Raw genomic sequence first — 20,492 nt, forward strand, 5'->3', positions numbered from 1 at the left:
ATTATACCACAGAAAATAGAGGACTGGACAAGATGAGAAAACTCACGAAGAGCAGCACCTCACGAAGTTTGTAACTCCCTCGCGAGTGTCGCTTCCATCGCACAGTGCGTGCAATGAAGCGCGCGTTCATTGTGGCGACAAAAATTTTGTCAAATTATCGATCAAATAAGGATCATTTTGTAAACATTGCGTCAGCTTAATCCGTCAATATTGCATATCGCAAAACTATTATTCGGTAAAGTTTCGTGTGGACTCGATATCATTTCGTCTATAATCCGTGGCGATTGAAAAAAAAAAAAAATTGGGACACCTCCAAAAGAAGCATCAAGGAAAGCATATCTTATAATAAAAAGCGATGCAACAAAAGGTGAAGATGCGTTTGTTTATTATTAACCTTATGTAATATCGTTTCAAATTCTTAATTACAATATTATATATAATAATAATAATAATAATCATAATCATAATAATAATATGTCAATGTATACAGGTTAGATACAATTTTATATCTTCATCTTGTATGGAGTTTTACGTCTTTTCGTGTTAATAAGTCGGTTGTGTTTTTCCTTCTTCATCTTAATTCAGTTACGGCATTCATTCTTTATAATTTGCGCCCTAAACACGGTGGCGAGCATTCGACAATCGAGACGGTGCTGGTTCTCTCTCTCGTTTTGTGTTTTCACTCGTTAAATGTTTTGAATTCATTCTTTCACATTCTCACTAATTCTCGAACGCCGCATACTAGTCCCCGGTCGGAACATATCAGTCGTATTATAGTATATATATATATTTTTTCTGAACACAATGTTTTACAGATGACGTTAGGAAACTTATTTTATTTCACTCTGGCCGCTGCACGTTTGTAAAACGGTTTTTCTTGTTATTCTCGTTTATGTATCTTTTTGTTTGTTGCTGTTGTTTATTTCTCGTTTCTTTGTTCGAAGTAAATCATATATTATCGAGCGTTGTTATAGCAAGGGGGAAACGGGAATTCTCGCATTTTATTTCGTGTTTTCCTTCTTTTCTTAACCTTCTTTGTTTTTTTTCCTTTTTTTTTTTTTGTAAAAACCCACTTCCGTATGTTTGACACACTATTTTTCAACCGGTTGGTAGATTTTTCCGTGAGACTTTTATTCATTTATATTTTGTTTGTTTTTTTCGTTCGTTTAGAGACGGTCTAGTTTCAATTTTTACGGAGAAAAGTGATAGCATATTTACAGGAAACTGTGAAAAACGTCGGTCGAACAATCGACTCGAAAAGTTCTTACACCGGTAAAATATAACTTCGTACTTTTTTTTTCTTTTTGTTGTTGTTGTTTTATTTGTTTACTTAGCGTGTGAAAAAAACGTACTTTCAGCGACGATACAGTGATGTTGTTTTGGAACTACAATCGCAGCGGAATTGAGTCTCTCGAACACGTGAATACTTTCCACTCGAAATTCTTCTACACTGCTCAATCCTCTTCTATTTGTTTTTGTTTCGACTTTTTTTTTTGTTTTTTTTTTTTTTTTCGTGAAATATCTCGTGATACGAAGGTTTCTCAATCGGGCCCAATTGCATTTTCGTAATTATTTAAAGCAGTTACGGACATTTTTTTGGGCAGTCGGAGAGGTGACAAAAATTAAGTAAAAATCGTGAATAAATATGTACATTCGGTAAATCAGAGACTCGTGAGAGAATAAAAAAGGCTTTGTCTCGATATTATTTTTCACACGCCTCTCTCGGCCAGCACTTGTAAATTATTTGACATTTTTCCTCGTCCGTCTCATCGCTTCAAATACAATTACATTTTGCAACGAATTTTTAAGTGGCGAGACTCTCTTTCTCTTGATTATTAAAAAGAAATAGAAATTTGGTGCGACCATAGTTTTATACTCGGCGATAAGAAGAAAAATTCGTTGAACAATTTTTTCTGAGGACTCATCTCGCTTTAGAGTTTCCCGGAATACCAAAGTCTCCAAATCTTGATCGCACAAAATGATTAATTTCGCATTTGCAGGCAAAATATTTAAGGAAAAATAATAAATCGATGGAATGAATAGAAGCGTGTACCACAAAACCAAATCCGTATGAGAAAAATCTCCGCATCGAGAGAAGTTCGAAGCCTCGCACTGGGAAAAATGTTTTACGAAAAATCACGTCGTTCTAGGCCGAGTTTTTCATTCGAGTGAAATATTTGTCTTTTTTACTTGTTGTCATTATTCTTGTTCGTTCAAACGAGTGTTCACATGAAAATAAAATAAGAAACTTCGGTTTCGTTTCAACGAAATGTCAAACCTGACAGTTTCGATTTAGCATTTTTCGAATCCCCGTTCGGCCTGGGGGAAAATAATTTAATAAGATTTTTTTCGAAATTTCGTTACCGACCCTCGTACCGAGCGGTGTGCATACTTACGCAAAATTATTTTTCGCATTCGCTAAAAATATTCACCACAAACCAGATTGCTCAGCTGAACATAAACAATTCCATTCAAATTCGTGGTTCATTCACGTTATATCGCGAGAGGAAATGCTCCAATGTTTTTAACAGACATTTATTCCGTACCCAAAAATCGTCAAAGAACCAAATTGACGAACAATTTTCACCAAAAATTTCACAGACTATTTTCTCCTCGTTTCGCATATTATAGGTAATTCTCGAATAAAAATCGATGAATTTTTATGTTTACACGCTTATACATTTCGCGAAGGGCAGCAATTCGGCTATTTTCAATGGAACTTACAATTCGATATTTCTAGCTATCCGGTGGTATTTTTTATAAAGTACGTTTGCTTGTTTTTTATTTTTTCTTTAGTTACTTTTGTTATTCAGTCTGCGACACTAAAATTTCATGTCGTTGAAAAATTGGCGCCCGTTTTTCTGTGTACCTTTGGAGAAAATAATATACGCGCATAGCAACGTGACTTGACAACAAAAATTCAAAGTTCGAAAGGAAAATCATCTCGGTCCATAGCGCAAGAGATTTTTGGGTACAGAACTGAGAACCCGGACGAGAAAAGTTCTTTCGAAATCATACACACAAGTACATTCCTTTCATTGTTGTTTTTCACTATATCTTTGTTGGCTTATAAATTATTATTTATTTTTTTCTTCAAGTTATTTTCGTTAACAGAGTTTATCCATGTTTGCCATTAAATTTAGTAGTTCTAAATAAAATAATATATACAGCACGTACCAAAACTTCGTGACAGGCAAATATCTCAGGACAGAAATGTTCGAGAACGTTGGCGTTAGCGAGTTCTGTTGGTGAACAGAAAACAAAAAAAATTTCAAATGCATCGACCAGCTTTTCTCTTCTCTTTCGTGTTTGCTTGTTTTTTTTTTTTTTTTTTTTTTTTTTACTTTTCGGTACATCGTAATGAGCTGAAAAACTTGATACACCGTGACGCAAATACTGAATTTGACTGCGCATTGCGATTCAGTTTTGGTTTTGCTTCTTTCTTTCTTTCTTTCTTTCTTTCGCTATGAAAATGTGTGTGTACGTGTATGTAATTTATATATTTATATATATATTTGTTTTGAATGAATATTCGAAAATTAATATAAATGCACGGTATGACGAGAATGTATTGATGATAATTGCGCGATCGTACGAATTCCCTAAGATATTTTTATGTGTCATTGCGATCACTTGTGTCGGCAGATCATAATAATCGACGTAGTTTTATCGACTTGTATAAAAATATACAAATTATTCTTCTTTAATTCACGTTACTTCTCTCTTTCTCTCCATTTTCATGTGGTTTGTTTGTTTTTTTTTTCGTTTATTTTTGTTTTACCGCAAAAATAAAACACGGTATACGAGCCGGCGTAACGGGCGGCTAATAAATTCGCGTTTTTTCCGTTGCGAGCGTGCGAGATGAACTCATTCATTGTACGGTTTGTTTGTTTGTTTTTGCTTATTATTTTTTTTTCTTCGATGTACTACAAATGCGATGAACGATTTTAACTTTTATCCCCCTTCAGTTTTTTATTTCTTATTTCGTTTTATCGTACTTCGTGTGTTCTTGAAACACTTTGGACTCGTACGCAATATTCGAAATCTCTATGGTGACTTACTGTTTTTTAAGTTATGGTGTCGTTTCTCACGTTTCTCTCGCGAATTGAGGAGCACGGATATTTCATGAATATCAATACTCATTCAAACTCTCTCTCTGTATTTTTGCCACTGTATTTTCACACTCCGAAGAGATTTCTTAAAAAATATATTGCGAACGAAGTTTAGTGGTTTCTGTGTTTGAACGTTACGTGTGCTGAGAGCGATCGAATGATTTGTTCTTTCAATGTTTTTATTTGTTTATTTATTCAATTTCGTATTTTTATTGGTTTTTTTCTTGCTTTGTTTTGTTATCTGCATTGGACTATGCGCATGACTTGCTTATTTACATGGTATTACCGTTAGTTCTTATTATTTCAGTCCGTGCTACAACACCCTCAATAAATACATTGGTTTTTGTTTGTTTGTCTCTTTCACCATTCATCGATCGTACCATTCGGACTCGATCAAAGATGATCGGGGGAAAAATAATAATAAAAAGACAAAATAAGTCGAATTTATCGTTTTTTACGATGCAACGAGTCATTGGTTATTTTTTTCATCGTTTCGAACCCGGATTTCACAGTCGGATTTAACAGTTGCCGGTTTTTTTTTTTTTTTTTTTTTAATACGCTCGCAAAGACTCCGGCGTCTTTCATTTTTTTCTTTTGCGCGACTACGAAAAAAATCTCGGTATCGCGATAGCGCCTATCGATCAGGTACAAGAAAAAAAAAAAAAACATAAAAACGATCGTGAAAAAGGCAATGTATCATCGAACGATATCAACGCCGTTAGTTCGAAAAATTTTACAGTAAATTTCGTGTTTTCACTTTTTATATCTCGTCAATGAAAAGAAATAAAATAAAATAATCGGAAGTTTCGTCGAATCGTGTACTTAGATATTGAACTACGTCAAGGATTTTTCGTTTTTTTCTTCTTTACATTATTCCTCGTCCGTATACGAAGTTTTCTGTGTCCTCTATGAAAAAAAGGCGCCCAGTACTTGTTTTGTGGAAGCATTACTCCGTACACGGACCGTACCAATCGCAATATCACGTTGAGGAAAAAATTACGGTTATTTTCATAATTCTCGTGACTATTATACTCGGTTTACAAACACATTTTTTCGTTTTCACGTATTCGAATGTTCGACAAGACTTTTTCTACAATATAATGTGTTTAAGAATCGATCGGATAGCATTGGAGAATGTGAGTGATTCGTTTGCAATGGAAAGAACATCACAACTTTTTCAAATCAATTGTATTCGTCGCACGATATTTTTTTTCCATTCTCCATAGTGTGTCCCAATAAATAAATGAACAACAAAAAAGAGAACATCCACTGAGTCGAAACTCTGACACCAAAACGATAGGATTGAAATCTAATTTGCCGAAAATTACTTTTCCGCGCGCACATGATCCTTCGATTCTTTATCGTTTCAATTTTTGATATTTACCTCCAAATTTTGAATCACGTACTCAAATCGTCACTTAAACTGAGCATTAGCAAAAATTCTCTTCGTTTAAATCCAATATCGAAGATGAAATATTCAGAAAAAGCCCGTTACAAAAGTACAAATCGACAATTAGCAAAAACTCGACGTTATTGAAGCAAGTAAATTTTTCGGCAATGCTTATCGTCGTTTCGAAAACGTGTAAAAAAACTTGACATTACATATCGCTCACAATAACCGTATTTTTCTTGATTCAACGGACCTCCTCCGAGTTGTTTCATTCCACAACAAATTCAGCTTATATTTCATTTTTAAATACTCGTCGTTATTCTCAACGCGTGTATCTCTCGTTTCATTCGCGGAAGTAGCATTACAAGCGGTGTCGTTAAGAACAAACGGCAAAAATCAATGACAATGCGTTGGAAACATATGTATGCGATAACGCGTGTATTGTTTATTATAAAGTACCTAGTTCTTTATCTTTTTTTCCGATTTTCTTTTTTCTCTTTCTTATTACGTTGTTTTTTTTTGCTTTAATAATTTTTTTCGTTTTCGTATGATTATACCATTCTTGATCAACCTTACATGTATACTTTAACTTTCTTATTAATGCTTTATGTATAAATATGTATTGTTAAGCCGCGCTAGACATACCGGTTTGTTTAAAGTCCTTGTTCAGCAACAAACTGACGCGCTAGCGCAAGGCGTTTGCCCCGTTTGGCAATCACCGTGTTATTTCTTCTCTCCCGCTTTCGTATTTCCCCCCCGTTCAAGTAAATAAAAAGAGCCGAGTTCACATTTCTTTTTGTAGTTGTTTCTTGTTGTTGTTGTTGTTGTTTTTTTTTCTTTTTATACTTATAGGCTAAAATCCTAAAGCTGCACTCTTAATCATTCACCTAAGTGTATTGTACAAATATCTAGCATTCAAACCGACGACTCTCGCGCTCTCTCTCTCTCTCTCTCTCTCTTTCTCTTTCGCTCTTGCATTATTCGCTAAACCATTACATTCGTGACATCGTGTATAAAACTCTATCGGAGTACATGATTACATCGTTATCTTTCTTTCTCTCTCGCGCATTTTGTTTTTTTTTGTTCTGTTATTTTATTATTTCTTTAATTCATGAATTTTCGCCTCTCTTTTGTGTTTTTTCTTCTTTTTTACGCATTAGTAATAGTAGTTATCACTTTTTTTTGCTCTCTAGGCCACACAGTTTTGGATGCCAAGTTTTTGTTTCCATCTTACTTCGTCCCTCGTCGTCGTTCTTTCAACATTCTTCATTGTTGTGAATTTAAGCACTCGTTTTTATTTTCGTTTTTCCCCCCTTTTTACCGACTTAAAAACTTGCTCGCAATGTCCGTTTAAATGTCGGGCAGGACCCGAGAGGCCAGCTGGGTTCATCCTCACTAGGCCGTTGTTTTGTTTTTTTTTTTAAATATTTTTATTTTCTCTTCTATTCCTGTATCTATATGTATATGTATATTTATACATATTCTGTGTGTGTATATATATATATAAATACGTGTGATTTATATATATATATATATATATATGCACATAGACATAGATATTTTTTTTCTTTGTCGTCAGACGGTGCTCTCGAAACGTTTGCCAAAGCGTGTCCACCACCGTTCTCGTTTTCTCTTACCCTTTTCAATCTCATCCTTCGCGCCTGATCTCAGCGCAAGTCAACTTGGTTAAAAATGAAGAAACAAAAAACATAGTAGGAAAAAGAAAAATAAAAGTTGAAAGAGAAAAAAAGTAATCGTACACCAACGGTCGATTCTGACGCTTTTTCCTCTCATTAATCATGCATTTTATGTGCTCATTGTACCTTCTCCCCCCCCCCCCTCCCCCCCGTCTCTCTATTATTCCATATTCCAGTTTGTTTGATCTTTCTCATTCAATTATCTTTCCTACATCCGTCATTAGAAACGTCGTCAAGCTCAGAGTTTGCTTCGAAAAGTAAATGATTGACGGAAAAAATGAGCCACACTCTCAATCAGGATCCTCTCTCGGTTTTTCCGTATCGAATAATCATGCGGTAAAAAATCTTGTCTCTCCGTTATATCCGAACACGATTGTGAAGGTAGCGTCGGCCAATTCAGGTGTACGTAATTGCGTGCACGAGTGTCCCGATCCCTCGAACAACGAGGATATTCGATAAATTGCTATTGGCATAACTTTCTCGCGGTTGTTGCGTAAACACTAATATTTGTTTGTTTGTTTTTCTCCTCATTCTCGTAATAATCTCTCCCTTCCGATATAGAAAAGGAGGACGACGCTTCCCAAATGGTAAGGCGTTTGTTACCCGACGATATGATATCCAGAGATCGAAAGGTATCCCTTCCCCCGTCGATGACGAAGCTCATGACATATTCCGGGGATCGAAGCTCGTCGCGTAACTGCAACTCGATATTCTTTCCATTTAATTCGTATCTATTATTTCGCGTTAGTCTCGGGCGTCCATCTTAATGAATTGTTTATACGTTTTTTTAAAATAAACTCTCGCTCAGTGGATATCTGAAGCACGAGGAGAGTTCGGGATTGACGATCGGCTGGCGGATTCTCGGTGTAAAAATTTCGTACTCTTTGCGTAGCTCGGTATTCAATGAATAGCGACAGGGCTCTGTTGTACGCAAACGCCGACCATCGGACTGTCCTCTCTCTCGGGATCTCGCTGCTTTCCCGTCGAAACCGACGACGGCTGCCTCACCATGCCGTGAGTATCGCCGCTCGGATACCCGTAGTTGTAAAAATTTTGCTGCTGATGTATCATCGGTGACGTCATCATGGCAGGTAAATGAGGTATACCGGGGAGAATAAGGCTGTTGTAAGAGCCAAGAGAGCTTGGTATCAGGTTAGTATTGTCCATCGTTTGTATGGACGTTGGGGCCGAAGTTGTAGCGCCGGTTGTCGATGATGATGAGGGATAAACGGTCGTAATGGCACGTCGGCTCGACGACGATTGACGAGGCGATGATTCCCCGCAATCCATCGGTTGATAGCCACCTGGTAAACTCGCTGATTGCATTATAAGGCTGGTGCTCGTGCTGCCACCTACGGCGCTTCCGCTACCGCCACTTCCGCCAACCCCACCACCACCACCGCCGCTTCCGCTGCCTCCACTTCCGCCTCCGCTGCCTTGCCCTGACATCGTTACCAGTCCTGCGAAATCGAAAGGCCTTGCGTTAATAAATATTGGCCTGTCCACTCCAACTTAACGACCTCTAAACTCCGAGCACGTACATACACATATATTCAAATATATATACGTATGTATTACTCGGCAAGTCATTCCCACTAAAACCGCTAATTATTTTAATGGAACATCGCTATAAGGTTGAGGGGCTTCGGGCAAGGAGAAACAAAGTTCTAACGATCTACGGGGTTATTTGCAGGCACTTTTTCAACTCCATTGCTATCTCTCTGTAGCCACCTTTCGCCGTACTATCTTTCTCTCTATCTCGAGTTCTCACTCTCTTTATCCTCTCACTTTCGAAATAATGCATTTTTTTATTGTCTCTCACTCTCCCCCTTCATCCAGATTTAACAAATTTCTTTGAAAATTTCAACATTTTAATGAAATATTTATTCCTCATTGATATACGACTCGAATCAACATTTTCCATGCGGAATTCGTAATTTAAATTTTCACTCATACTCAACTGTAACACTGTTGTTAAGAAAATTTAGTTCATCAATGAATTTTTGCATTTTTTTATTCGTAGCCTTGCAGTTTTAGCAACCAGAAAAAAATGGCCGAAATTCCACTAAAATGGATCGGATCAAACTGAACTCGATGAAAGAACGAATAAAGTAGACACTGGATATCGAAGCGAGTTAATAAGCATGCGAAGATAGAGAGTGAAACGAGAATGAACATCGACGTGATCACTTGCATCGTCCGTTTTATTACTTTCAATGATTAATATTATTCTTACGTTTACGTGAATAATTGAAAAAAAAAACGACAATTTTTCATGTATTGTTTTTCGAGAGCTTTATTTTGTTCGTTTTCGAGGTAAAATATCGATGCGAAAGAGAAAGACAATCGAGTCGCATGAAAAGAAACACATTCGTACACACAATCTACGACAAGATTCATTATTTCGTGATTTTTTAAAATGGCACAACCTTTTTCGATCTCGCCTTCTCTCGCTTCAATTCGACGACGAAACATTCTCCGGACTAATTATATCAATGATATTTAGTTAATGATTCGCACATGGGATATCAATGAGACTAAAATGTTGTTACGAAATCTTCTCTTCCATTATACGTGCTATGTTTTTCTTTCGTTTTTCTTACTAAAACACAACAATAATTTCCCATCGTGCGCTTTCATCGTTCAAATTTATTTGATGCAAATAGTTGTATAAGCATGCTTTATAGGAAGAAATCAACGGAAAACGATGAAATGGCCTCACTACAAATGATAATTTATTGACACAGATGCACGACGTTGTCTGGGCTGGAAGACGTTTTGTGATTCTCATAATTTATTTACAATTTCAATGCTTACAATTATTGTCAACGTGTAACTGTCCTTTCCGAAACAGAATGAAAATTTGTGTCAATCAAAAAGTCATTAAAAATTGACATTTGAAACATTCATTTTTCAGGAACAAAAAACGTGTTCCGCCAGCAACGAGATAAAGATCGTTATAATTAATAATAATCGAAGGTTTGAAAATGCGCTCGTCGAGGTATTTTGTGTGTTACGGATAATGAGGAAGCTTCCCGCGCAACACAGTGAGCATCGTTTATTCTTTCATATTGTTTCGTGATTAATATTTTTTTGTTTTTTTTTCTCACTTTTTTTCATTGACGAGCATCAACAAATTACATCAGAGCCACGGGCCTCGGTAGACATTCAATCCATGGCTCTGTCGAAAGGGTTTTTAAAAAGAAAACCAAAAGAAGAAGAAAAAAAAACAGAAAAAAAATTGTAAAAACCAGAACAATGAGGTTGGTTTTCACTTCAAGCAAGCAAGGCTTCGCTCATTACATCCGAGGCCGGAGGGAGGGAGAATAACACGGAGGCTTTTGTCAAAAACTTGAGAACTGGTGATTTTAAAGGGTAAATTGTTAGTTCGCATTTCTCGTTTTAGGATTGCTTGTTAGACAGAACTTACTTATGTTAGTAAGTAAGATTAGGGTTGGGGCCTAGGACAGGTCGTCGCCGCCCCGCGGATACGACAGTCATCGAGCCACGTACTGTCCCCCCATCATATCTACGGGCAACAACAAGTATTGTTTAGTTTTGTGCAGAAAATAAGCGAATAACGTAAGCGTTGTAACATTAGAAACAAATATATTTTTGTATAAACGAATGAATGAAAAAGAGAAAAAAATAAAAATGAAAATACAATAAATAAGAATAAATGAGAAGAATTATTTACTGCACTATCGTTCTTCACCTTTTTGACTAACGATCCCTAACCGACAGTCGAATAAAGCTTCGCCTCGTTTCGTCACATTTTTCAATAATATTTCAATTCGTTACAAACATTAACGTAATCAATAGATATTTTTTTCTATTTCGTATTTTGATCGTTTAGCTTGAAATCTGCATGAATTTTGAATAGTTTTCATCGCCGAATCTTGCCCCACTCGGATATTCTTACTTTCTGCACAAATCAAAACGCTCGAAGACGTTGAACAGATGAATCCGTTTAATCGTGGATCTCCTCTCGCGGCTACAGTGGCACTTTTTCCTATAATTCTCACAGTAGCATTTACATCGATTTTTCGTTTTCATAATAAGAAGTTAAAAATACGAATAAAAAAAAAATAAAGAAACACACATGATTTATACGTAAAAATCTCGTTTTCTCGTTCGAGACGAGAACCAGAATAACCGAAACAAACGAGAGCCAACAGACAACGGCGCTGCAATTCCAATCGTCAAGTGGTGGCTTTAACTTTTCTTTTTTCTTCGTTTACGAGACAACAACGATATTCGAACAGAGCCGCGGAAGCCGATCACAAAATCCTGACGCGATATCGCCATAAATCGTCACCAAAAGTCAATAACTCGATGAAAACGAAAAAAAAAGTTGTTCGTTCTCTCGTGAGTTCGGAATAAACAATTGGCAATCAGCTTACACAGATTTTAGTTAAACACGTTTTAATATAAAACAAAAGATAAAAAAATATGATAAAAGTATTACAAATAACTTAAGTTCCTATTTGTAAAATTGTTTTTCTTTTCTTTTTTTTGTTTCAATATTTATAAACATCCATAGTATTTTTGTTGGACCGATTGCTCGCTCGAGCATAACTGACCACGATTGAACAATGATGATAATGCAATTTTGGAAAATCTATCGAAAGATAATAGAAAAATCTTCGATAGAAAGTTGAAATTAGTGTGATTTATTCGACTAACCGCTATCCTGGCTCATCGACACCACCGCTGGACTAGTATTTGCACTGTTTGCAGCGGCGATATTGGTGTTGGTCCCCTCGTCGGCTGTTCTCTTGAAGAAATTGTGCTGCAACGCGTAATACGGCGTTATACGCGTTTTTGGATCAAAGTCGAGCATTCTCAGTATAAGATCCTTGAATTTGAGGTAATCGGAGACCGAGTGACCGAGCTCGTTTAATCTCCTACCACCCGGACCTCCCGTCTCCACACCAAGTATGTCGTGTAACCGCCTCGTACCCGGGGGTTTGTACTTCTTGTCCTTCGGCTTTTTAAGCACGTAAGAGCCGTCCGCTGGGACTTTGTCGAAGTACCTCCGCGCTTTGTGCGCTTGGTCCAGTATGTGCTTGGGCGGCATGCCCAACACTTCAACTATTTTGTTCATTTGGTCAAGCTGAACATTCAAACAACAAAAAAATTTTCATCAAATTTTATTCCTCACTTAAGATTATTCGGAATTCCGTGAAACTGGCTATTTGGAAGCTAACATTATCTCGAAGCAGTGCTCAATTCTTGTAGATCTTGAAATTGCGTGACAAGAAATAAAAAAATATTTTATTCAGTGAATATTTATAAAAAAAAAGGCTCCGAAAGCTCCAATTTCACACAAATTTATGAAGGTTCTTGTATGAAAAGAATAATGTATAGTTTAGAATTACCCGAAAATTGTTCATTCCTCGGAACAAAACCATTTAATTGGTTTTTTAGTTTTATTTTCTCAAATCGACTGACAAATCAGCACGTCATTCGTAACTAGCAATAATTTGTAATTAAAAATAGCGTCTCGTGCTCGTGAATGATATCGAGAGCCATTAATAATTGATACATTAAAACCCATATGCCCGTTTTGTTCTATCACGATGTGAAAAGGAGGTAATAATAGTTAAAAAGGAGAAAAAATAGCTCACCTCGGTGGCCCCACTGAACAAAGGTTCACCTGTGTGCATTTCAACTAAGATACATCCAAGACTCCACATATCTATCGCGAGATCGTACGGGATTCCCAGTAAGACTTCGGGTGACCGATAAAACCTGGATTGAATGTACTGGTATATCTGTAACGATATAAAAAATAAATCAGACATTTTACTCCGATCGAAGTGTATATCAGTTGTAATAATCCGAACAGAAGGGACAAAATGGGACCAAAGATAAAGGTGGAATGTGTAACGAGTGACTGTAAATAAGAATTCCATTAACAAAAAAGCGTCGATATTGAAGAAACGGTGAAAAATAAATTCGTGAAATACTGTAAATGAAAATTTACCTGGAAAATTGAAAATGATTTGAAAACCAAAAAAAAAAAAACTGCGAGGTATAAAATCTTCGAATGAGAATATTTTCACAAATATCGAAAGGAATCGCGTGGAAAAGACTCCAGATACGAATCTGAGGGCGCTGGAAATAGCTTGCGTACACTCGGGGTCTTATGGAAATTGATTTTTCAAAAATACTCTCAACCGAGAGTATCGCCCTTCGTAACTGAGTTATGAAAAAAAATCGTAAACTTAATGACATCTGGCACTGAATTTCATATATTTTTTGGTCATCGTGAGATTTTCAATTTCCATCGATTACCTTTTTTCAATGTAACGACGATTCGTTTTGATAGTGAAAATAATTGAAACGAAAGATGATAAAAAAAAGTTTTTAATGCATATCCACTGTGAAGAAAGGTGAATCCCTACAGCAAAATCGAATTTAAAAGAAGATTGAATTTTCCGAGTGTTAGAAAAATGAGAGTATTCGTTCTCCCTGCTTATTCTTCCAAGAGGGAGAGCCAATCTGAAGGCCATAAAAATAGATTTGAATTTACCCTCTGTCCGAGCTGACACGAGCTTCCAAAATCGACTATCTTTATCGCACTTCGCTTGGGATTGCACAAGAGTATGTTCTCGGGCTTCAGATCACAGTGTATGATGTTCAATTCCGGTGTGGACAGGAACAGTAGGGCAGTACACAGTTGCTGGGCAAACTTCCTCGTTAGGTTCAACGACACTCCTCGGAAATTCGTATTTCTAAGTAGGTCGTAGAGGTTGTAAGACAGCAGTTCGAATACCAGACACAAATGGTTCCGCCACATGAAGTGCCTTTTCAGTTTAACTGTAAATCAAAATGGAGCAGCATATTAGTGAGAAAAATTGTAATTTCTCTTGAGTTTTTGCAACAATTTTCACGAAAATATAATTTTTTATAATTTCATTGAACTTATGAAAAAATTATCGAAACTCGGAAAGAAAATATTGAAAAGCTATGGATGTTCGAAGATGGAAAATACCTCATTATCTTCGTGTCATGCATGAAATTTTATTTTCATTCGAACGTGGAAAATATTGGATAAGTGCTGAAAATATTCAAGCATTACGAGTCATACGTATTTCCATCAAAAGCAAAAGGAAACAGCATTCATCCGTATACGAGCTCACGTTTTTAATAATAGTTTCCCAATAGAATGGCTATTAATAGTTTTCTATTCCGGGCAAATTGATTATTTGTTTTGCTGTCTTGAGCTTTAACAAGTATAAATTCCATTGGTTCCTTCATCCAATACTTTTCCTCTGAATTTTCAATAAATTTTTATACATTTTCGCATTTAATTAACAAACAGAGAAATCTCGCGTTGAAAACTCATTTTGACGAATAATTGCCATGAGAAAATTTACTTTTCAAAACATTTTGTACTCACCTATATAATACTTGTTGTCGGTATCCGCTCTATTCATCATCTCTAATAACCTAACTTCGATTTGCGCTTGATTTAAGAAAGGCTTCTTATTCTTGATGATTTTTATTGCCACCTGATTTTGCTCCTCGTGATCGAAAGCTTTTACTACTTGGCCGAAGCTGCCTTTACCTGGTGGGACAGAAAAAAGTTGGAAAATCAATTATTAACAGAATTCTGATGAGTTTCAAGAGGAAATTTACGCTGGATCATTTCGGTCAAGCATTTGATGGGATTAGCATTGAAAATTTAGGCATGAAAGATTCGCTAAATTTTCGAATGAGAAAAAAAAGAAAGAAAAAAAAACATTGGGAAAGTAGAAAGGAAGGAATATAAATCGATGAGAATTCCCAACAATTTTGGGCGTATAAAAAAATGAATTTTTACCTATTAACGAATCGATTTCGTATCGATCTAAAAATTTCTCCCCATTCTTGATAATATAATCGTGGTTGTCGTCGTCCCATCCGTCGTTGTAGAGTTTTCTTTCTTTTTTATGAGACCCATCCTCGCCCTGCATCTGCTGCGCTCTTCTCTTTTTCTTCGCATAATAAACCTGGAATACAATAAAAAATGAAGGAATTAGAACAAATAAAAAATCGAGCGAGCCGAAGGAGGAAGAATCCTCGTGAAAAAAAATGTCGTTTTCCGAAGCGTACTGAAACTGCGCACGATAAAAATCCTTTGAAAAAAGTTCCTAGAGCAGCGCTCCGAAACCTCAAGTTTCAAGGTACTCGCGGTGCACAAACGTAAAGCCGACAACGAATCATGATAATTGGTGGGAGGGAGATTTGAAAAGTGCGTCCGGGGGGGTTCGCCAAACCCGAAGGTGTGATATTGGGGTGAGAAAAAAGAGAACGAGCATGTCCATGCGTCTGGGAAATTCGTAAAGAAAAATGTGATTCGATAAATGCGACGTCGAGGCCTCGCACTCGTGTCTCGCGACGTCCCCAACCCCTTTTTCACGCTTTTACTAACAACGTGAATGTATACGTGTGTGTAAGTGCCTTTGGCGTCCGCGCTACGAAGCAGCCCGGTGCGGGGGCTGTTCACCCCTGTCGGGCGAGAGAGAATAGAGCGCGAGAGGGAGAGAGAGGAAGATACGAAGGAAACTGAGCGCAGACTCCGAGTCGGTGGGATGGTGAACGTCGCCACCGTCGAGTTGTTCGTCGCCGAGGACGGTGCACAGGGGGCGCGCAATCGATATCACAGTGGCCACGTGAAAATCACGCCGCCTGCTGCCTCCTGCTCTACCTTTCTATTCCCGTATCTATTTTCACTCGGATTTTTTCAGACTGAATAATTGATAATGCAAAACACGGGAGGACTGAAGGAGCGACGGGGGAGGGGGAAGGTTACTGAATAAATGAAGGAACGATGTCGAAGATGAGAAACGAGAGAGGAATCGGCAATGCGGAGGACAAAAGAATTCGAACGAAGGGGGAGCTCTCGTCAGAGATAAAGAAAAATAAGTCGAGTGAGAGACCGATTGTAGTGATTTAAACGACTGCTCTTAGCAGAGAAAATCAAATGATTAGATTCGTAGGAGAGTTCAAAGTGATCGAGGAACGGGAGAACGAGCCGGAGAGAAAAGAGACAATAATAATGAGAGAGACGACACATGGAAGAGCCAAAGAGAGCGAAGCTCTCTTTGGCTCGTGTGTGACGTATCTGACAACCGCTACTCCATCGGTCAACGACTCTCTTTCTCTCTCTCTCTTCCTCTTTCCCATTGTTTCATCTCCCTCGCTCACTCCCTTTCCTCTCTTTTCCTCTCGCTTTTAGCCCCGCTCTCCCCGGCGCTGCTCCGCGTCGTTGTTGTCGCAAGAGCGCGTTTTTCTCCACGCTCCGTGAACGCAAACGTCGTTCACGCGTGTGCCAGCACCACCAGCGGCACACGAGTCTCGCGCGTATCCCACGGACCCTCGGAGCTCGCGAGACTGCTCGCGAGCCCCGCTCTCCCGAGAGCGCTATCGATACGTCGAGCTTCCTCTTCTCACCGCTCCCCAATATTCCCCTGGGATTTAACCCCGGAATTATAAACTCTCGCGATAAGTGTCGACCGGGGGACGCGCTTTGACTTTCGAGCAATTAAAACTTCCGAACAATCTGACAGTTATGAGAGAAACTCTAAGAATTCCGGTGGATAAACGTCCGCGCGAGAATTACCCGACTCGCCGAGGACCACTCTTCCCGCGTTCCTGCTATTGATCTTCCTTCCAATTTCGAACGAAAATAAAACTCGCAACCCCCCTGCCCCGCGCTACTTTTCATCATTCCGACTAAAATAGCACGATTTATCGCCCATCAAATACGTCCGACATAAATTCAACTATTTCGTCGTTGGACAAGTTAATGAAGGATTCCGTGCCTCCCTCGCTTCATTATTGTACAATATTTTAAAAGCAAACAGTGCGATTTGCACGGGGAAAAACTCGAACGTGTCTCTTTATAAATAACTGCTCAGTTTCGCATTAATTTTGGTTTATCCCCCACCGTTAAATTCCCGTACGGCCCTCGCGCCGCGCCGCGCTGTTGCGAGTATTCAAAGAGAATGTTAAAATTATATATTCCACTAACAACTTCAAAGTGCGCTCGAAACTTTCACGAAACTTAATAATTACTCGTGAAAGCATTTCTCACGGTTGTTCGGCAACCTTCGAGATCATCTGGACTCGAGAAATTTCGCATTTTGTCAAATAAAGGAGAAGGGAAAAGTGTCGAAAGGAGTCGACGAGACCCGGACGGATCCGCGAACGTCCGAAATATTTGAGGAACGCGACGAATATGAGCAAGGAGGCTCTGCGTCGGTGCTAATTTATCGGCCGCTCGGGCAAGTTTTTATCGACGAGAAGGTGAAATATTGTTCGCGTTAATACGAAAATTCATAATAAAAATTTCAATGCTTCTCGTTCATGAAATTTCGAGTATTTCTACTGGAGTGAAAAAAATATTGCGGGGGCGCCCTTGAGCATCGAAACGGTAATTTACAAGTGGAAATTAAGCGCATCCTACGAGCCGTCGAGGAGCTTCTCCTCGGCGATCTCGAGGGTTGAGTTTCGCAGTTGGAAATGGGTCGTAAAATTTGAGATATCGTTTTGGAGATGCTTCTTTCGGGGGAATGTCGAGAAGGGTTGATTCTAGAGGCCGGAAAGAGGGAAGACGAGACGAGGGGGTTCGAAGATGAATACAGTTGAGGCAGTGCGCGAAGGGCAAGAAACGAAGAGTCATCGAAGAGTCTCGTCAACTGTTGGTGCTCTGCATTCATTCAAGTTACGTACTCTTCGCTTCTCGTTCGGAGTCTCTCAGGGAGGTACAGAGACGAGAGGAGGAGGAGGAGGAAAGCAAAAGCAAAAGTACGAGGAGGAGCGTGCACGGGCAGAAGCACCGTTGGGCCTCGGGATGTGGAGAGAAAATAAAGCGAGAAAGAGAAAAGACCGAAAGTCCGCGGGGGGGGGGGGGGGGGGGGGGGGAGGCGCTCGAAGGGAGGGACGCGGAGCAATCCGAAAATCGCAGAGGACAGAAAAGAGACGATGCGATGACGCCGACCTACCCCAAAACGTCGGCTTGCTCGCCGCCGAGAGAGCGCGCCGCGTGCGCGCATCACGTGACCCGTTTGGCCCGATTCGGGTTTCGTTGCGGCGCGGGGGCGCGCGCGCGCATCCTTTCAACTCCCTCGCTTCTCTCGCCTCTCTTTTCACCTCGTTATTCGCCACGGTGCGATCTCCCGATCGGCCATCGAGTCACACGACGTCCCGAATCCGCCGGCGGAGGCTTTCCCGGATCAAAGTTTACATTCCTCGGAGGCTCCGCCGATAAGATTTGCGAGAAAAGACTCGGAGCTTTGCCGGTCAATCGCTCCCCGAGCTTCTTTCATGTCCCTATGGATTCCCCAAGTTCGTAAGATTCACGGTTTTGCAATACTTGAGAAAATACTTCCAAGTATTTTTCTCGGAGGCTGTCACGATTCTTTGCCTGTTGGAAACACTCACCGAGCTCGGCTGGCCGAACTCAATCGGTCATTAAAGAATCAACGCCTCTCGAGAGCTCCGCACAAGCCCACGGCACTAATTCCACAACGATTTATATTCATATGCGCATTTAAGACGATGGGACACCGATAAAAACGAATGCATCGTTGCGGAAAGGCCTCCGTACAACTTTCAAATCCTCCGGACTTTTTCCAACTGCGCGATTATACTTCCGAGTGTTTCTATTGCCTGGAAACTGACAAATAACTCTGACAACCACATCGCCGAAAAATATTTCCGCTGCAGACTCCACAAGTCCGAAAAAAATAAGGCATTTGCTCGAATTTTTGTCACCGAGAACCGCACACTCCTTAAACTCGATTTGACAATTTTAATGGGACGAAATATCGAATTTTCCGTGAGCGTTTTTCTTGGAAAGATGCCATCATTTTGTGTGCTCTGCCGATTCGCGTACACGTTTGAAAATAAACGTTGAAAATTAATGAGACAAAAGCAACCAATTTCTTGCCCCAGCAAACAAAACGAATGAATAAGAGGACGAAAAGTTTGTGCCTGATGCGAAATAAGTTTGTTTCCTCCGTCATACTTTCGTAACGGTTTAAAAACACGTACATTTGGCAGCGACAAAAATTCTAGCGAGTCTCACTTTAGTGGGTTCTTACGTTCTGGACCGGAAACACGGTTGGACGGTTCGGTTCTTACAGTTATTTCTCAGTTTTAAAAGACAATAAAAACACTCGGTACTCGATATGCTGGTGCGGGAATAAAATGTATTTGATTTGCAGAAATAGCGTGGGGTCGTCCTGAAGTTGAAAAATGATTCGAGGAGCTCACGAGCTCGAAGAGAAATCTCATCGCGCACTATTTCGGCGAAAATGCTCACATAACCTCACCTCACGGTCTTTGCACTCGCGAAGCGGCTTCTGTAATTGGTTTCGTCATAAAATATGGTGGAGCAACAAGTGGCTCCCTCATTTGGAACTATCTCGGCGCGCATACTTCGCGACTCGCAATCCTCGCAATAAACAATCGACTCGAACTTTTCAATCAGCTCAACACGAGCTAAACAACGAGTTGTCGTAAGTTTTTATTGCAATTAAATTATTCATCAATTCGTCGTAGGGAGATGGCGCTTGGACTTCAAACTTTGAGAGGCAACAGCTTCGTGGAAATGATCATCCTCAAGATTACCGAAGTTGAGCACGACAGCTCGTCAATGTTTTTCATTTCGCACGATTTTTTTTCAATGAGAGTCGCAATGCACTAGTTCGAATAACCTTGGCATTGCCCGTGAAGCAAATTCTGCTCGGAACGTATCAGTTTTTCGACTCTATTCGCTCGAACGGTCCTCGGACGCGCCCTCCGGAGTTAACCTCAAAATAATATTTACATAACCTCAATAACGGACGAAATTGTGACGGACTGAACAGGCGGCGAGCTTATCGTGTATCATATTTCTGTAGGGGATTGAACCCCGAAAAATGCACAGAATGTTTGAAGCTTCGAATTAAGGCTGAATAAATTCGCGTAATTACTCGCTCCGTCGACTTTTTATCTGACGAAAACGTTTTCGGCACCAGTAACAAAGTAAATGAGATTTCCAATTGAAAAATAGAGCTCGAATCGATAACTCATGCGGGGAGAGTCAACGAAGATCGAATTTGTAGCAACGAGTAGTAAAAAGTGACAGATATTCCGATTGATTTAAGACAGATCGAAGAGATATGGAGAAAAAAGTGGTGGCCAGTTAAATGGAGAGCTTTTATCGTTACGGGGAAGTTGCTCCGGTGACATAAGGGTTGGAAGTTTGAGGCAGAAGAAAAAAGGACATAACAAAGGGTCCGAGAGGATCGACCC

The 20,492-nt window shown here is 39.3% G+C and overlaps 1 protein-coding gene across 2 annotated transcripts in view; it reads right to left on the reverse strand.

Moving 5' to 3' along the window:
• Positions 1 to 363: 363 nt before the first annotated feature.
• The window catches only part of mnb (minibrain), a 69,204-nt gene continuing 49,075 nt past the window's right edge, over positions 364 to 20,492 (reverse strand). For both annotated transcript variants that reach the window (XM_043428623.1, XM_043428625.1), the window contains exons 4-9: positions 15,031 to 15,199; positions 14,608 to 14,775; positions 13,738 to 14,024; positions 12,830 to 12,976; positions 11,886 to 12,315; positions 364 to 8,659 (exon numbers count right to left, since the gene is read on the reverse strand). In XM_043428623.1, the coding sequence (XP_043284558.1) occupies positions 8,100 to 8,659; positions 11,886 to 12,315; positions 12,830 to 12,976; positions 13,738 to 14,024; positions 14,608 to 14,775; positions 15,031 to 15,199 (1,761 nt within the window). In that variant the 3' untranslated portion in view covers positions 364 to 8,099. The remainder of the gene's footprint in view (positions 8,660 to 11,885; positions 12,316 to 12,829; positions 12,977 to 13,737; positions 14,025 to 14,607; positions 14,776 to 15,030; positions 15,200 to 20,492) is intronic.

This window comes from Venturia canescens, chromosome 9 (genome assembly GCF_019457755.1).
Source record: "Venturia canescens isolate UGA chromosome 9, ASM1945775v1, whole genome shotgun sequence".
Lineage (NCBI taxonomy): Eukaryota > Metazoa > Arthropoda > Insecta > Hymenoptera > Ichneumonidae > Venturia > Venturia canescens.